The following is a 17650-nucleotide window of genomic DNA, read 5'->3' as shown; positions in this document are numbered from 1 at the left end:
AAAAGGGCACTAGTCTTTTCAATTTCTATCAAAGTGAAACCTTATTGGAGTTTTTACGAAGACACTTTCTATAAAGACCTTATATACCCCAAGGGAATGACTTACAACCCATGACCTGAGGGCTGTAGGGGGAGTGTCCTGCCCAAAGACCTAATTTCCAAACCTTTCAACTATGTTGAAAAAATGACTTTCTCACCACTTTGATTGGATGTGTTTGGGGAAATGTTGGGTGTAAGAGGGGGGTTAGTTGCCCTGCGGTCACTTTTGAGTTTTTAAAAGGGCACCAGCCCTTTCAATTTCCAATTGAGTGAGCCCTTTTTGAAGTTTCTACGACAACTCTTTCTATAAAAACCGTATATGCCCCCAGGGCATAATATACAACCCTTATCCTGAGGGATGTGTGTGGGGGGAGGTTGTCATCTTCAAAGATCTAATTTCCAGAAATTTCAACTACGTTGAGCAAAATGGCTATCTCAAAATTTTGATTGGATGTGTTTGAGGAAATGATGGGCGTGAGAGAGGGATTAGTTGCCCTCCAATTACTTTCGACTATAAAAGGGCACCAGTCCTTACAATTTCCAATCAAATAAGCTTTTTTTGAAGTTTCTGCGATAACGCTTTCTATAAAAACAGTATATACCCCCAGGGCATAACTTAAAACCTTTGCCCTGAGGAATCTGAGGGGCTTATCATCCTCAAAGACCTAATTTCAAGAAATTTTAACTACGTTGAACAAAATGGATATCTCAAAATTTTGATTGCATTTGTTTGAAATGGTGGGCGTGAGAGAGGGTTTAGTTGCCCTCCAATTACTTTCGACTATTAAAAAGGGCCTTAAGCCCTTTCTGAAGTTTTTACGACAACGCTCTCTGTAAAAACCTTATATCCCACCGCCCTGATGGCTCTGGGGGAAGTGTCCTCCTCAAAAATATAATTTCCAGATCTTTCAACTACGTTGAACAAAATGGGTCTCAAAATTTTGATTGGATGTGTTTGGGGAAATGGTTGTTGTGGAAGGGGTTTTAGCTGTCTTCCAATCACTTTTGGCTATTAAAAAGAGTACTAATCATTTCAATTTCCAATCGAATGAGCCCTTTTCGAAGTTTCACGACAACTCCTTCGATAGGAAGTGCCCTGGTCTAAAAAAAACAACATAATAATAATAACATTGTTTCAACATCGTTCTTTACTTAGACAGCGCTATTGCGCTGTCTATAAAAAAAAATCGGAGTTATTAAAGTAATCTTAGGTATAAAGCTTACGTCATGAGATGTCAATTTGCTAATTTATATAGAAGAATTGTTTGAGCTTTGGCATGTACTTCACGAATGTTTGGCTTAGACCACTCAACCATGTTCCCAGACTGGGTTATTTAAAGGTGGAAGAGACAGGGACATACTGCCCTAGACATCTCGGATAAGTTTTTCTTTTTTAAGTGATTGCATTAGTCATTTTTTTTGGAGGGGGGGGATGATTTTGCCGAGGGTACCATCAATCCTAGGAACATTCCTATCACTAGAGTACATAACAATAAAACCCCTTAAAGAAACTCCCGAATAACCTGTGGGGGGAGGGGATGTAAACCTTTCAAGATCATGAAAAGCTGAAATTATCAAATGGGCTTCAAATAATTGGGGGTTGATAGGCAGTGGAAGAATGTCTAGGCTTGCAATGTTAAGTATCAAACATATAAGAATGTTTTTGCTGGAGGACTGTGATTTCGCGAGTTTTAGGAGTAGCATTGATAACTTTTGCCCGTACCAACATTATAGTCACACTTGTCGACAAAATCAAAATTACCCACGACTTCTGCGCCAATTGCGTTCGCCGTTCGTAATTTCTCGAGTTGAACATGTTCAACTTTCAAACATAAATTTCTTGACTGAACAATCAGAGTCAAGGTTTAAGGTATAATTTTCAAAACTAGAAAAGATGGAAACTTAGAACAGTGGTTTTTCTATCTGGGAGAGGAATCTGACAAAGTTAAGAAGACTAAGTATTAGTAGAGAACAGTTGGATACAAATTACTGTTGGTGCAAATTCTTTAAACTAATGTCTTGCAATATTAATTTTTGCTTTTTAAATACAAGTATGACACTAAAATCAAGAAAATTGCCTTGTCATTCATGATTTTTGGCTTTCTTTATCAATAGATGTGACTATAATGTGGCACGGGCATTAATCACAAAGAAGGCCCTTGGATCTTATTTTGAAACTTGCAAGGAATACGAACCTTCTAAACCATTTGATTAATTGGGAGTGGATATAAAAAGGACCTTGTCTTAATGTGCCTTATTTTTGTTATTATTTCATCCCTTTCTAAACTAAGTTAGCTTTTTTTTCTGTGCCTAAGTAACTTATGTTCCGAGCCATCTAGGTCTGGTTAGTATATGATTGTCAGAAAAGGTAAAGAAATGTCCCAATTTGTTATGCAACTTTTCTGTTACTTTTCGTAGAAAGAAAAACTCAAAAAGAAATTTTGGAATTTTAAACAAAACATAAGCCACCCAAAAGCAATGTTTTTCTTTTTAATATTTTCTCGGTACTTTGAGTTTTAATGGTATCAGTTATTTGTAAATTATTTTATACAACTGGTAATGTCTCTAAGACTTTGTCAATTATGTGAAGTTATATGAAGGGCAGATGAAGGCAATATTTTTACGGAGTACTTTTACAATCAGAGTCCAGCTCGTTTCCAAGCATCTCTAGAGGGTATATCCTGCTTTTGTCTTATGACTGGGGTATTGATTTGAGAATCTTTCTCTTTTTTTTGGGGGGGGGGGGGAGGAGAGTAAGAAAACTTGTAATTTTGCTTTTAGGGTGGAATTTTGCGTTTTGCGTTTTTTCAAGGGTGAAATATTGTTTTGTCCTCGCAAAAGAGTATACAACACGTTTTTTTTTTGTTCCCTGTCGTTCTGCAAGCTTTTTTGTTAGCTAAAATGTATATGTATTGCTTAGGCCGTGTCTTCATTATGGCTCTTTCAGGCAAAGTCGCCCGTGCTTTTTTACGTTTCAAGGCAGGCTCGGTCACCACTACTACTTTTTATGGCTCAAAAAGGGAAATCAGGCGCATTTGAAGTAGCTTTTTTCAGAAAAATATGTTGCGTAATTAGCAAAAACTGTTTTTACCGAACCGTCTTCGCCTGAAAAAGCCATAATGAAGACAGGGCTTTAGTCCTTCATTGCTTTGTCTCTGCTTTGCTACAAACGACTACGTCATAGCTTACACTTTTTGAGCCAAAAGAACTAATGCAATATGTGTCCCAAGCAAGGGTGGTCTCCCCTTATCTCTTTAAAGTAAATAAGTCTTTGCAAATTTAACCAGTGGAAAAAGATGTACTAGGAGACTTAAGTCGGATTCACATCATACGACATTTCCCTCCAAGTTTTGTCTACTATTACTGTGTCTTTGTAAGTTTCGTTTGATCCATCTGCAGTTAGGAAACTTTTTAAGCTTCCATCTTTTCTAGCTTCTAAAAATTATGCTTCGATCTCTCTCTCTCTCTCTCTCTCTCTTTCTCTCTCTCTCTGATTGGTCCGTCATATGATTGAAAGTTGAACGTTGTTCAAATCCAAAAATTACGAACATGATGCATAATCGATGCGGCAGTCATGCATAATTTTGATTTTAACCACAACTGTTAGTATAATGTAGCCTGGACATTAATAGTAAAATAGCTAATTTTCTGGGAAAATGTGGAAGACATACTGATTTTGGGTGCGATGATATTGAAATATTCTAGATGGGGTCAAAGAGCATGGGTAACTTACAAGATTAGAAGCTGGAAGTACTTTCGATAAAAAAAAAATCACCGCCACCATCTAGCGTTTGGTGTTTCTTGGATTTTTTTTTTCCAACCTTCGTGCTTGTGTTTTAGTCGGTAATTGATATCAGACTCTTATAACCATACTGATTCTACCCACCACTGATTTTGACTTGATCTTTGACTGAAACAATTCCAAGAAAAGCCAAATGCTAGATGGCTGTGCTGACTTTTTTGTCGACACTAGCACCAATTTCCACTCTTGGAAGTTGCCCATAGTCTTTAGGTGGAGTGTTGAAAAACGCATTTTTTTAAGCTACTGCTTTGATTATTTTTAAAATACTTTTGTTGTTTTACAGGGAATTTAATGAAAAGGATATAAAAAACATGCAAAGCAAAGATGTCTATACTATCAAAGACAATGACAATTGTACTCGGACTGTCTATGGAAGGTAATTGCCTTAGTTTTACGCACTGATTCTTATATAAGTTTAGGATAAATAATAATTTTCTGATCGCTTGTTTTGTAGTGCTTTAGAAAAATTAGTTGAGCTAGGTGTATTAAACTCTTAGAAATCAGCCCAAATATGAATTTCTGAAATCTCTGCAAATTTTTTTTCACAGAGCAACCAATTAAAAAATGTATTGAAGAAACTAGGATTTGAAAAGCGAGTGCCTGTCTCTATTTAGGACCGTATAAAGGGAGTTTCCAGTCCAGACATTCCCCCATTCCAATTTGTTTCAGGATTTCGATCATGGCTTCATCTCTTCAACTCATTCAGGTCACCTGTTTAGCGCTTTTTGAGAAATTAAACGCCAATTTGTCTCAAAATATGTTGAGATGAGTTTACCAATGCATCTTAAGAAAAAGTTGAATGTCTTCAACTAATAATTAGCATCATTTAGGTATGGGCAAAGAGAGTTAGCTTTGAGGTCTCCCCTACCCCTTGTCAAAACCGTTAAAATGTTTTTGTAATTTCCATGTGGTTCTCATGTATTTATCTCTTTCTCTTCATTTTGTTATTATTTCAGTTTATTTGTTTTTGTTAACTCTGTTAAGCCTTTAAAGGCGTATCACTGATACAGTTTTTTTTTTATAAACAAACCGTATACAAAGCCAAAAACTGTTTTATTCCAACAAAGACAGTGTACATGTACAAATATTCCTGAAATCTCTGATAGGGTCAACTTTAGTCATTTTCACTACAAAATGTGAGCGTATATTCCACTCACTTCTATTCAAATACGCCAGCATCCTCCTACCCCTCTCCTACTCTTCTGGCCTGGGTTCAATTTAGTTTTGTAGAGTTTTTTACTTACATTTGTACGCATCTGTTGAGCAAAAGAAAAAATTATAAAAATTGAACTCTAGCTACAACAGATTATCAGAATTCTAGCCTACGAGTTTGACTTAAAAGTGGTTTTATCTTGAAACAATTAGAAACATTTTCTTTCTTTAGAATTAAATTATCCCAGTTTTGAAGCCGACTATTTTTAACCGTTCTACTGGACATCTGAAGCCAAAATACAGTTTTCAATTAAAAAAATTAATAAATCTCTTGAAGTGTTTTTCATCATCATATTACTGCAGCATAACCGTGTAAATATACGAGACTAAAAAATTAGCATGCCAGTCTCGTGACCTGCTAAACATATTTTTAAAATTCTAAAATTCTAAAATTACTTTTTCTTAAAATTGCCTTTTGTAATTTTACATTGTGTAATCTGTGAAATTTTAAAATTGCTCTTCTTCTTCTTTTGATATTTTTGGCTAATCCTTTTTGTCTGAGATTAAGCCTTAGTTGTGCTTGTTGAGCACAGTTCCTGAATTTCATTATAGATGCCGCTTCATAGGAAGAGGATTTGAGGTAGTAACAAATTGATTAATACTTTTTAAGATTAAAGATTTAAAGATTAAAGATTTTAAAGATTAAGGATTTTTTAAAGCTAAATATAGGCTCTTTCTGTATAGATGCGCATAGATTACTGTTGGCCTAATTAATGTCATATTAGCGAATAGATTCTAGAATTTTAATCTACTTGACATTATCTACATATCTAAACCATGATTCCATCGTTGCACGGCAAATCAGATTTTTTTAAAGTACAGCTCTCAAATCAGAGTTTAATGGAAAATACCAGTTAGGTTTAAACGTCAATTCAGCAATTGAAATTCTAAATTTTCGAGTTAATTTTAAAAAATCTGCGTGATTGTCAATTAAGAAGAAACCAATTCAATTGGTATCTGCGATGACATAAGAGACGAAATTAGCTTAAATTTTTCATTTTCATCATCGAGTATTTGACTCATTATTTTACGTCATTTGACTGACATTATTTCTTTTTCACCCGGAGGGATGGTGTCCACTTGGAATAGTCTGAATGCTAATTTGGATCCTTAGACCTTAAAGTCGAAACTATTTTGGTGTAAGCATTATTCATGTCTACCTTTTTTTCTGAAAAAGCTTTTTGTACGAAAATTAAAATGTTTGTGTTGCATTTTGTGTTAAAAATCATACAGGTAAGATGATTTAGACCTTTTTTGGCCTTACAGTTTAAAGTGCTGTTTGCTTCAATGCTATGCCATTTGAAGAACATTGGCAGAACATTTGAAATGGGAAAGCTTCCTAATACCTTTTTCACTATTAGAGATATTTTCTCCCAGAAAGAAACAAGTTTGAATGAGTATGAAAGAAGGATAGAAAATTTTTTAGCTAGACTATTTCTCTAGTTAAGAAAACGACAAAATTGTGTATGTCTCTTGTAAAAGGTATTCGTAAATACGTTTATATTTATTTTTTATCTCCAGGGGAAAACATACTGAATCAGTTGTTGTAGAATAACTAAAAATATTGGATTACTGACTGGAGGACCGTTTTCTAGTGTAGCCGAACCACGAAGGATTAGATTAGGAGATTAGAAAATTCTCATTGTAAAATTAAAACTTGAAAATAGTACATATTATGGTGTAACAATAAATCATTAAAAACTTTTTTGCAACAAATCAAAAAGCACAACATAGAATAATATTGTTTTCTCCATTGGACGCTATATGCCAAACAATTTTTTTTAGTTAAGCCCTGTTCTCATTTGGTGCTTTACGGACATAATTGAAAACTAATCTCCTGTGAAAACATGAAAACACTCCTTTTCAACTCAGCCCATGAAAAACGCTGTTTCTATTAGCTGATTTTTTTGTCATTCCTCTAAAAAATGCCAAAGAGTATTTGCTTGAGGCTTAGTCGTATTCATAGTCACCAAGTATCGTTACTAGCCAAAATGTTGGGGGGGGGGCAAGAGATTTTACCGACTGGCTCGTCTTTTTACCGACTGTTTTTTTATTAATAATTAGCATAAAGTCCGCTCGAATACAATGCGTAAAATCACTGCATGAGTCGGTAAAACAGCTGCATTTACCAACCGAGATTTAGATTTCGATACATATCATCTCACTATTTTATTGCTGATTATTTAACCAAATGGAAAGTTGTGTCACCATCTGTAAAATCACGGCAGGCGTTGTTAAGACTGCTGCGTTTACCGATCAAGTTCGAAATTTATGTAGATGACATGTCAGTATCTTCATGGTCTTTATTGAACCGAATAGTCCCCGAAGCCGCGCCACGCCGAAATAACGGTGGCGAATGTGTGATTCAGTAGAAATTTTTTTGGCGGCACGCCGCCGATTCTAGACCGGCGGCACGCCACGGCGCGCCGATTTTTCTAATTAAAAATAATAATAAAAATTCCACTTCACCAAGCACGTTCAACCTCGATTTTAGTAAGGATGTTTAAATGGTTGGCTAAAAACATACAAGAACAATATGACAAAACAGGAATTTTTTGTTCCGTGCGGAGAGTGTTTATGTTCACCGTGCATCAGACCAAGTAGAATTCTCATTTTTAGCCACTAGACCCAGGGAAACCTATGTTGTGTTTATGTTTCACATCGCATTGTTCCTATAAAATCCCGTTTTTAGTCATTTCCTTCTTGTTAATGATTTAGGATAATGTGTGTATAACTTTCAAAGTTTGAATTTTAAACATATCCTGTTCATAAAATACATACGAAAAGGAAGTGAAAAAAAAAAACAAATAACAACATCGAAAAAACACTGTATACAAATCAGATGCCATGGCTTAACAACACCAACGATTTTAAATCAGCGGTTACATCACTTCAGTTACAATTGATGTCACTCTGCCTGGAGCCATTGATCTTTTTGCAGTCACTATCAGTCCTGTCGTGCTAAGAAGCCGTTTAGCTGGGGCACATGTGGCCGGTACAGCCAGAACTTGACGACCATAGACTGCCACTCGCGGGATCTGATACTAGTATTGGACCTTGGGGTCCCACAGAATGCCGCAAATGGGCTTCTTCTTTGTATCTGCTGAAATAAGTTGTTTTATAAGGGAGAACAAACTTGCACCTTCACCATAGGGCTCCTGCGCCCTACACTACAGGAGGAACTAAACTGCACCTTTACCCTCTTTTCTTATCAACACGGAATAACCCTCCGAAATTCTCTTCTGAAAGAAGTGGTCAATATATAACGTTTCAAGTCAAAGTTTAAGGCTACATCAACTTCAGTGTGCTCTGCTAACTGTGCAAAAAAATGTAATTCATTTCTATAGATATATTTCTATACTAGCTCTAGATAATCTACCAAGCGGGAAACTACTGCAAATCAGCATCGATAAATAAATGAAACCCAAAACGAACAAAAATAACAATAAATAACTGAGTCAAACTCAAAACGAGCAGAAATTAACATAAGCTGGGCTCAAAACCCCTATGCCTTCCCAAGGACAGAACATAATTTGAACTTTACTGAAAAAATATAAATGTTCTTAGTTTTACAACTTTAATAAATCAAACAATTTAAACATTTTGATTGCTAAATATCAGTATATGTATAATAAACTAACAATGCATATTCATTTGTATATTTGTCAGTGAAGTACAAATTATGTTCTGGCCTTGGGAAAACATAGGGATTTTGCTCCCAACTTACGTTAATTTCTGCTCGTTTTGAGTTTGACTCGGTTATTTATTGTAATTTCTGTTCGTTTTGGGTTTCATTTATTTATCGATGCTGATTTGTGGTAGTTTCACGCTTGGTAAATTATTTGACTTTAATTTTGCTTATTTTTGGTTTAATAGAGTTTTTTACTTTTCTTTGAAAAAACTTATTTTTTGGAAACAGTGTTTGTAATTAATTTCTGTTCGTTTTACATTGAGATAGTCTTTTCAGGGAAAAAGAAAATCATACTTTAAATCTTTTTCGTTTTTTTATAGTTTGGCCTGCTATTTGTATGTTGGAAAAGAATTTTCAGCAAAATTTAACAACATAGACCCTTATAAAAATCTGGACACAAATAATAGTGTTTAATTTAGTTTCATACCTCCTCTAGTTAACCTGAAATGGAAAACTTGATAACATCCGCAAAAAAATTTGTTTACTTTCTTTGATAGCTTGGATAAACTTACTCTATTTTGATTTGGTCAAATTTTAAGAGCAGAAGAAGCCCTGAAAGTTTGAACATAATTCCCTCAGTCGTTCTTAAGATATTGCTGAGATGCCTTAATGGGAATTAGCATAAACACAGTGCATTTTGATTGAATCTTAAGGCAACATTTACTTTTTAAACATAAAGGCAAATGGAAGGATGGGCGTGGGTGGGGGATTAGTTTCCCTCCAATCACTTTTGACTATTAAAAGGGACATCAGCCCTTTCTGTTTTCAGTCGAATGAACCCTTTTTGAAGTTCCTACGTCAACTCCTTCGATACAAAGTACCCCGGTCTATACAACCCCAACAAAAGAATAATAAATTACACCCACATCGATCTCTACTATAAAAATGTCAAGCCTTCCAATCACTTTCGATTATTAAAAAGGGCACTAGACTTTTCGATTTCCAAACTAATGATCCCTTTTTGAGTTTCTACGACAACACGTTCTATAAATACCTTATATGCCCCCAGGGCATAAATTACAACCCTTAACCTAAGGGCTGTGAGGGTGGCTGTCAGCCTCTAAGACCTAATTTCCAGAACTTTCAATTACGTTAAACAAAATGGCTATTTCAAAATTTTGATTGTATGTGTTTCGAGAAATGGTGGGCTTGGAAGGGGTGATAGTTGCCTTCCAATCGTTTTCGACTATTAAAAAGGGCACAAGCCACTCCAATCTCCAATTGAATGAGCCCTTTTTGAAGTTTCTACGACAACTTCTTCGATATGAAGTGCCCTGGTCTAAAGGAAAAAATAATAAATAATTCATTGTGCCAACATCGTTCTTATATACCTCCAGGGCATAACTACAAAACCCTTGCCCTAAGGGTTGTGGGGGAGTAGCCTCCTCAAAAAACATATTTTCTGTCTGGAAATCAGTTACACTGAACAAAATGGCTATCTTAAAATTTTGATTGAATGTGTTTGGGGAAACAATGGGCGTGGACGTGGTGTTAGCTGCCTTCCAATCACTTTTGACTATTAGAAAGGGCACTAGTTATTCCAATTTCCGATCGAATGAGCCCTTTTTTAAGTTTCTACGACAACTCCTTCGATACGAATTGCCCTGGTATGGAAAAAAATAAAAAAAAATAAAATAAAAAAAAAATAAGCCCTTGTGCCAACATTGTTCTTTACTTAGACAGCTTGATTGTGCTGCCTTTAACAACATCCTTAAGTGCTTATGGTTCTTTTATCTATTTCTTTTCAACCAAAAAATCAGTAAGAAACATAAACGAAATTTTGAAGTGGAATGTATAATTTTTGTTTCAAGAAAAATTTCTTCTTCTCCTTCCTACGAACCGATATACATGGCGAGCCCAAGGTGACAGTATTTGTCTTTAAGAAACAGATTAGCCAGGATGACGGTTGACGCCCAGAGGTTGCTCGCTATAACCAAAAAAGAGAAAAAAAAAACAGTGGTGGATTAGTGACGCCGCCGCCGATATAATCAGCGGCGGCGTCAGCGCGCTGATGCAAGCTCGGTGGCGCGCCGCCGTTTTTTTTCGGCGGCGTGCTACCGATTTTCGGCGCGGCTTCGGGGTCTAGAACCGAACAAAGAATTTTAGGGGCGTCGGAAATATCGTGGTGTGAAGCGCCACGATTTTACTGACTTTTTTTTCCGAGTGACCAATAACAGTGGGGGGGGGTCCCTCCCCCTATACATGACGGCACTGGTCCCACCTAGGCTCCAGGTTTCTCTGTTCGGGTAAAGCGATGTCTCTTGGACCAAACCTTATCTGAGACTTCTTTATTCATACGAAGCCTGAGTGAACGTACAAGTCTTTGGTAAGACTCGGTCCCAGATACAATGCTTCATGGGAACGGAGATCTCTATGTGTGACTACGACTAACCCTTGCCTGAATAGACTTAATAGAAGAAGGGGCTTAGAACTTTTATTGGTTCTCTGTCTTAAAGAGATATAAAAAAAAGTGTAGTAGACGGATCTTAAATAGCCCTGCCGTGAGCCAGGGGTCACACTAATTTTTAGAAATTTAAGTCATGGTCTTATTTTCCACAGTTTTGTCTATTGCTTTGCCTTAATCTTTTTTTCTAGGAAATTATAACAAACGGTAGTTGGCCACTATAGTGCTTAACTCCCTTATTGCGACCATAATTTCAAAATTGAAAATTTAGCAGGACTCCTGATTAACGGCGAAATTTCGCAAAATCTTGCCTCTACTCTTTGTCTACCTTTATAGGCCTTTTTTATTAATAAGGCTTTATTCCAGTTCATTTCTCACTTTCTATGTTTTATTAAGGAATTATGTTAACTTTAGTCAATTAAAAAGGAATAGGCTGACTTTTATCGCTTTATTCGGGGATAATCCATTCCCTGTCCCACCAAGTTAAGGATTGATAAGGGAAGAAGCTATTCCTCAACGGAACAAAAAAATTTGCTTATTTCTCTTTGTTTAACTAAAGTTACCACCATTTCTTAACAAAACATAGATAGTGAGGAACAAAGCTTTCTTAATAAAAGAGACCTTATGATGATTTTCTTATCGTCCGAACCACAGACAACAAAAAAATATATGATACGTTTGTCTATTTGTCCTATCTTACAATGTTAATAAAAAGGTATCCATGAGCCTTTTGGCTATGTTTGATAATGTTGATGCGTTCTAGAAGCCTGAGAAACTGAGGATGGACGAGCAAAAGCACCAAATTGATTGGTACATACTACACACATTTTGTCTGTGGTCCGCTTGCTATTCTTTTTTGATTTTTCGTGGTTAGATGGCATTATTTAGCAATAAATTTAAAAATTTACAGAAAAAGCGGGAAAAAGTCGGCTTTCCAGAGAAGTGTTCATTTTTATTTGGTATTCAAGAAAAAAGTAGGTTTGTGATGAGTCCCAATAGTAGCAATGTACTAAGCGCTTTACAAGAAGGAAAAGGAGACAAGCCATATACAGTCCTTGTTGAAGGAAATATAGGAAGTGGGAAAACATCCTTTCTAAATTACTTTTCTCAGTTCAAAGACGTTGAAACATTGGCAGAACCTGTTGACAAGTGGAGGAATTTTAAAGGATTTAATTTACTTGTAAGTTCTCTCTCAGACAATCCATGCCTAGGCTAATCAAAAGATTTTATGTTAGACTAGGGGCCTTTAGCCTATGTGTTTTGAGATGCCCCACAAGGAAAGATTCCTTGATCCCTGTCTTTGTAAAATTCTAGATTGGGGCATCTGTTGGTCTTGGGAAGTATTTACTTTAGGTAGCCTTAATAAGACTCACAGGAATGGATCCATAGTCTTAATAACTACATGGAAGTTGGTTTGGTACTTGTGCATTATACCCACTCTTTTATATAGCCTTTGTCCAACATTTATCAACTTACTTAGCTGAGCACATGCGGTGTGCAAAAGTGAAGTGTGAAGGTAGAGAGAATTTTACAGTGGTTTTTGAAGACATAATAACGTTCTGGATGCATAAATGCAACATGTAATTATTGTAATTTGGATAAGCAGTGTTCACAAGCATGTCTAGCTAGAATCCCATGTCTAGCTAGAATCCCATGCCTAGACATGTGTCTAGCCAGAATCCAATGTCTAGGCAATGACATTCACAAGTAAAATTTGGTGCTTAGCTAGACAAGGCACTTGGCTAGACATTAAGTTCTAGACTCTAGAACAGATTGTTTAGGATTTTTGATTACATCCAATCAGAATGTGTCAAGTTCCACTATTTTCATCATTTTTGTTTACATTTGTAAACTGAAATTTAATTTTAGTTTTCTTATTAATTTTTTTTTCAATTTAGGCAAATATACAACACCAGACATAATAATGAAGCACACTAAGGCAATTGTTTTGCTTATCTCATCCATTAGCTTGTGACAGTAAAAATACAGATTATATAATATTTGAAAGTTTTGCCTGCATAAAATCTGTTGATTGGCTAGAAATGACAATTTGACACTAAATTTGTAGTTTTAGCTAAGCACCAAGTTTAACATGTGAACAGTTGTTGCCTAGACATTGGATTATGGCTAGACATGGGATTCTAGCTAGAGGCGTTTGTGAATGCTGCTTTAATAAGCCATTATAATCTAGTTTTTTCTTTTCAATTGCTTGTAAAAAAAGAGACCACTTTTTTAATCTATGCTGACAAATTATCCCCCCCCCCTGATAGCCCATGGAAAATCTAAAAACTGAAAATAACACTCCAGCAATGAAGTTCTTACATTGTATTTTACAAGGGATTTTTATTAGGCTAATTAGATTATCTTGATTTCTTCTATTATGACAAAATTTAAAAAATCATTTCAACTAATATTTTGGTAAATTACAAACTCAGTCACATAAGAGATAAATCACCAAATAGAATGATAACAAGTTTAATATAAGAGCTAGAAGGTATGACTGCATTGATGTAACAAAGAAGTATGTTAATAGGGCTGCATATGGAACCATCAGTAAGGTGTGGGGGTGCATTTGCAAGTGAATCAATTAGTATATCTGGAGAAGACATACAAAAAGGAATTGAGAATATTCACCTTTTACTTTCTCAGATATGGAATCTTGTATGTATTAACTACAGTTGAAAAAAACTGGGTGGATACAAATTAGCCTATGTCATTTCATCCACAAGCCTAATAGAGGTAATATGCACATTATAACAAAAGTTTTGCTGGATGAAAATTACTGGCAAATTTCAATTCTAATGTAAAGTAGGTTAAGTTTCAATTTATTTTATTCTAATTAACCATATTATTTAGCATCTTGTGTTGAAATTAAAAGGGCTTAAAAATATGTACTATATTCATCTGTTGGTTTTTCTTGCTTTTAATGACGATTTTGATTATTCTACAAGTTTTATGCAAAAAGCTGTTAACTATAATTTCAAGTTTTTTTTAAAGGAGAATGAAATTTGGAATGTTTTAACACCAAGAAATTTGCTTACTGTGACCATTCAAAGACCATATAGTACTCATTAGACTGAGGAGGAATTAATCAGAATTTAATCTAGTCTGTTGACAAGTCTGCAAAAAAGAAAAGTACAAAGTGGATGTTTTAATACTTCTTAGGGTAAAAGCATCCCAAAATATAAATGTCAAAAAATACCAAAAGATTTTATTCATTTACTCTTTGCTTACAAGGCAATTAACAAAATGTTTATTTGAAGACTTGCTTATTGCATAGATTCAGGTTTTTTTTTTTTTATTTGGTCCCCCTAGTGACAGATCAATATTAATTGCTCATTCAATTAGGGCCTTTAAATAAAATCATAAATTACTCAATTGTTATCTTCAAGACATTTTTTTTAGGTCTTCTGCTTTCTTTCTTTTTTTCATTTTTACAGAAATGAATTAAAAACGAATAGATATTTAATAAAAAACACACATTTTTTTTTAAAACAAAAGTAAAGGGCAAAGCTATATCTCTAGCAGAACAAAAAGAACTAACAGAAATTATAATGACCAATGGACTAAAATTAAAAAAGAATACTAGATTTTATAAGAAATGAGACCAATTGTGAAGTTATGTTCCAAATATAAAAGTGATAATTAACTCAAAACAAACAGAAATTAATAGATATAATAGCTGAGAAGTTGTCCCCCTTTGCACCCCTATTATAGTTTAAAAATACAGATACTAAAGTTAGAAGAAACAGATGTTAGACTTAATAAAAAGTGAAACCAATAAGGAACTTCAAATGTACCAAAAATAAAACTGATATTCACCTCATACTTAAAACAAACATAAATTACTAGATATATAAAGAGGGAAGTTGTCCTCCTTGCACCCCAATCATATGGCAAGTGCCATTTGTGCTTTACTGAAAGCAATGTATATTTAAAGCAATTTCTCTTTTATCATCATAACATTGAGTAATAAATAGATTAACAAAAGGTCTCAAAATTAATGTGATTATATTTTAGAATATTAATCTTGTTTGACGAGGCTGATATACACTAAAGTTCCATTCATTCCAAACATATTTCTTTAAGATACATAAAAGAGCTGAATGAATTTATCATTGCAACACTTCAAAGAATATAGTTGATTTCTTCAAAAATTAAAACTATTTATTTTCAAAATGTAATTTAGGCACCATTGCTCTACATTTTAAAATGAAATAGACCAATAATGAATAATTTAGACATAGAATTGTTTTTCTAATGTGTATATTATTTATTTATTCCAGATCATATCTCAACATTTTTAATGTATTTTGACAAAAAAATGGGAAAAATAATGCTTTTTTCCCTTTTTTTCGTTTTAAAAATTCTAAACTGTATTTTATTGAAAATATTATGCCTTTTAAACAGTTTAGCTTTTATAGGACCATATCTAGGATTTTTTTTCAAGAGAGGGGCTATGTTTTTTTCAAGGCGAGTTACAAAAAACTTTAACAAAACAAATCAAAATGTGTTTTTTTCATTTTTCTAGTTTTTTTATGGTTATATTTTAGCCTTTGGGGGAGGGGAGGTTAAGGGAGCTGAAACCCAATAACATTCTTTACTTTAGGTACAGCCTTAGTTTTTAATCGACAAAACATCCATTTTTTTTATTTTGTTTTGAAATTACTTAAGATATATATTGCTTCCAGTAAAGCGTGAATGACACTCGCCTTATAATTGGGATGCAACAAGGACGACTTCCCAGTTCATATTTCTAGTTATTTCTGTTCATTTAAGTTTGGGTTGAATGTTTTATTCTTGGTACATTATAAGTTCATTATTGGTTTCATTTTTTTATTAAGTCTAATATCCGTTTCTTTTATACTTTTAGTTAGTTGTTCATTATAAATGCTGTTAGTTTTTTTTTTGCTATGCTCAAGACATAGCTTTGCTCTTTACTTTTGTTTGAGAACAATTGTTTTTTTTTTTACATTTAATACATAAAGTACAGTTTCTTGAACATCAGGCCTGTTATCATATTCTATTTCTAAGGTCCCTTTCAGTTCTGTTTCTGCAGGTTTTTTTTTGTTGCTACTTTTTTCAGGAGCTCCTCTGAATAATTTTGAGAGGTAAATTCTCCCTCCTCATATTTCCAAGTGTGGAAAAATTAATGACATAAAAATTGCCTTTCTCATGTATTATCAAACTCGTCCTCCATATGCTGGGCCTGTGGGTGTTTTTCTCCTTCAAGAGAAAGTTCAGTACTAAAGATATGTAAACGCAAATTATTATTATTATTATTTGTTGGACATCCATCTTTATACAACAAAAATGACAGAGCACTACAAAAAAACAAAAAAAAAAGCACTATACTTACTAGCACAATAGGCAATTCAATAAACACAAAAAAAAACGAAATAAAGAAAAACACAGGTACTTGTAACAAAAGTGAAGAAAAAGAACTGTGATAATGCACAAATGTATAAATGTAACTAGTGTAAATGGAGTTGATTCCTAGCATGGTTTGAAATCTTTTGGTTGATTTTTTCTATAAATTTAGCAACAGCTAATGTAGGATATGCTATATCAAATCTAATTAATGAACTGCATGTCTGCAGATTGAATATCTCGATAAGTATTTTGCAAAGCAGAAGAAAGTGCTATGGATTATCAATTTATCAGCATGTGTAAGAACCTTCTAGAAGCAAGCAGTATAGAGAATGTGGGCGAGAGCAGCAGTGTTGTATAGGGTGGACAGATAATAGTGATTAAAACGAAGCTTATTAGAGACTATGGTTTTCATTCACCAATAAATACAAAATGGAAATATAATACCTTTATTCCCCTCGAAAGGCTATGGAAGCATATGAAGCTGATGTTCGGCATTTAGTGTGTTCTGTTAGGAGATGACGAGTGTGAAAAATAGTATTTCCAATGGGAATGCTGAGATAAACAATTTGGTCAGACTGGCAGACCTTTGAATTTTCAAGTACAATTTCCTCAGGAAATTGGGGCAACAGTTAGACTGGGCAAAGAATTAGGCTTATTTTAAGTTGTCATTATTGTAAAAAAAAAAATTAATTCTAAGTTTAGAATATTTATTAAAAATGGAGACTCAACTAAATAGAAGGCTGAATGAAGTCAACTTTGGAAACTTTTGTAGGGCTATCTGTTTTGATTATATTGTTAAATAGAATTGGGTTATATCTTTTCTGACTTTTAATGATGACACATTCAGTTTAGAATTATTTCAGAGTTATGTTGATTATTTAGCATTTCTTCCCTAGTAGCAATATATATATATATATGTATATATATATATATATATATATATATATATATATATATATATATATATATATTAGGGTCGTATCAAGGATTTTTTTTCGGGATGGGGGGGGGGTTAAATTTTGTTTTAAGAAACGCATCGAAAATATGTTTATATTCAATTTTGTTAAGTTTTTATGAGCTGGACAGAAGTTACGGGGGGGGGGGGGTCATAACCCCCCCCCCTGGATTTT

At 34.2% G+C, this 17650-nt stretch overlaps 1 protein-coding gene across 1 annotated transcript in view; it reads left to right on the top strand.

Moving 5' to 3' along the window:
• Nucleotides 1-12072: 12072 nt before the first annotated feature.
• LOC148947563 (deoxynucleoside kinase-like) overlaps nt 12073-17650 on the top strand; it is a 26033-nt gene continuing 20455 nt past the window's right edge. The window contains exons 1-2 of the mRNA XM_089095936.1: nt 12073-12327; nt 16021-16042. Of these exons, the coding sequence (XP_088952062.1) occupies nt 12133-12327; nt 16021-16042 (217 nt within the window). The 5' untranslated portion in view covers nt 12073-12132. The remainder of the gene's footprint in view (nt 12328-16020; nt 16043-17650) is intronic.

Source organism: Artemia sp. Qi Xiang Cuo, chromosome 10, assembly GCF_049724085.1.
Source record: "Artemia sp. Qi Xiang Cuo chromosome 10, ASM4972408v1, whole genome shotgun sequence".
In the NCBI taxonomy this organism is placed as follows: Eukaryota; Metazoa; Arthropoda; class Branchiopoda; order Anostraca; family Artemiidae; genus Artemia; species Artemia sp. Qi Xiang Cuo.
Note: the sequence above shows the minus strand (reverse complement) of the source record. Positions and strands in the feature narration are given on the sequence as shown.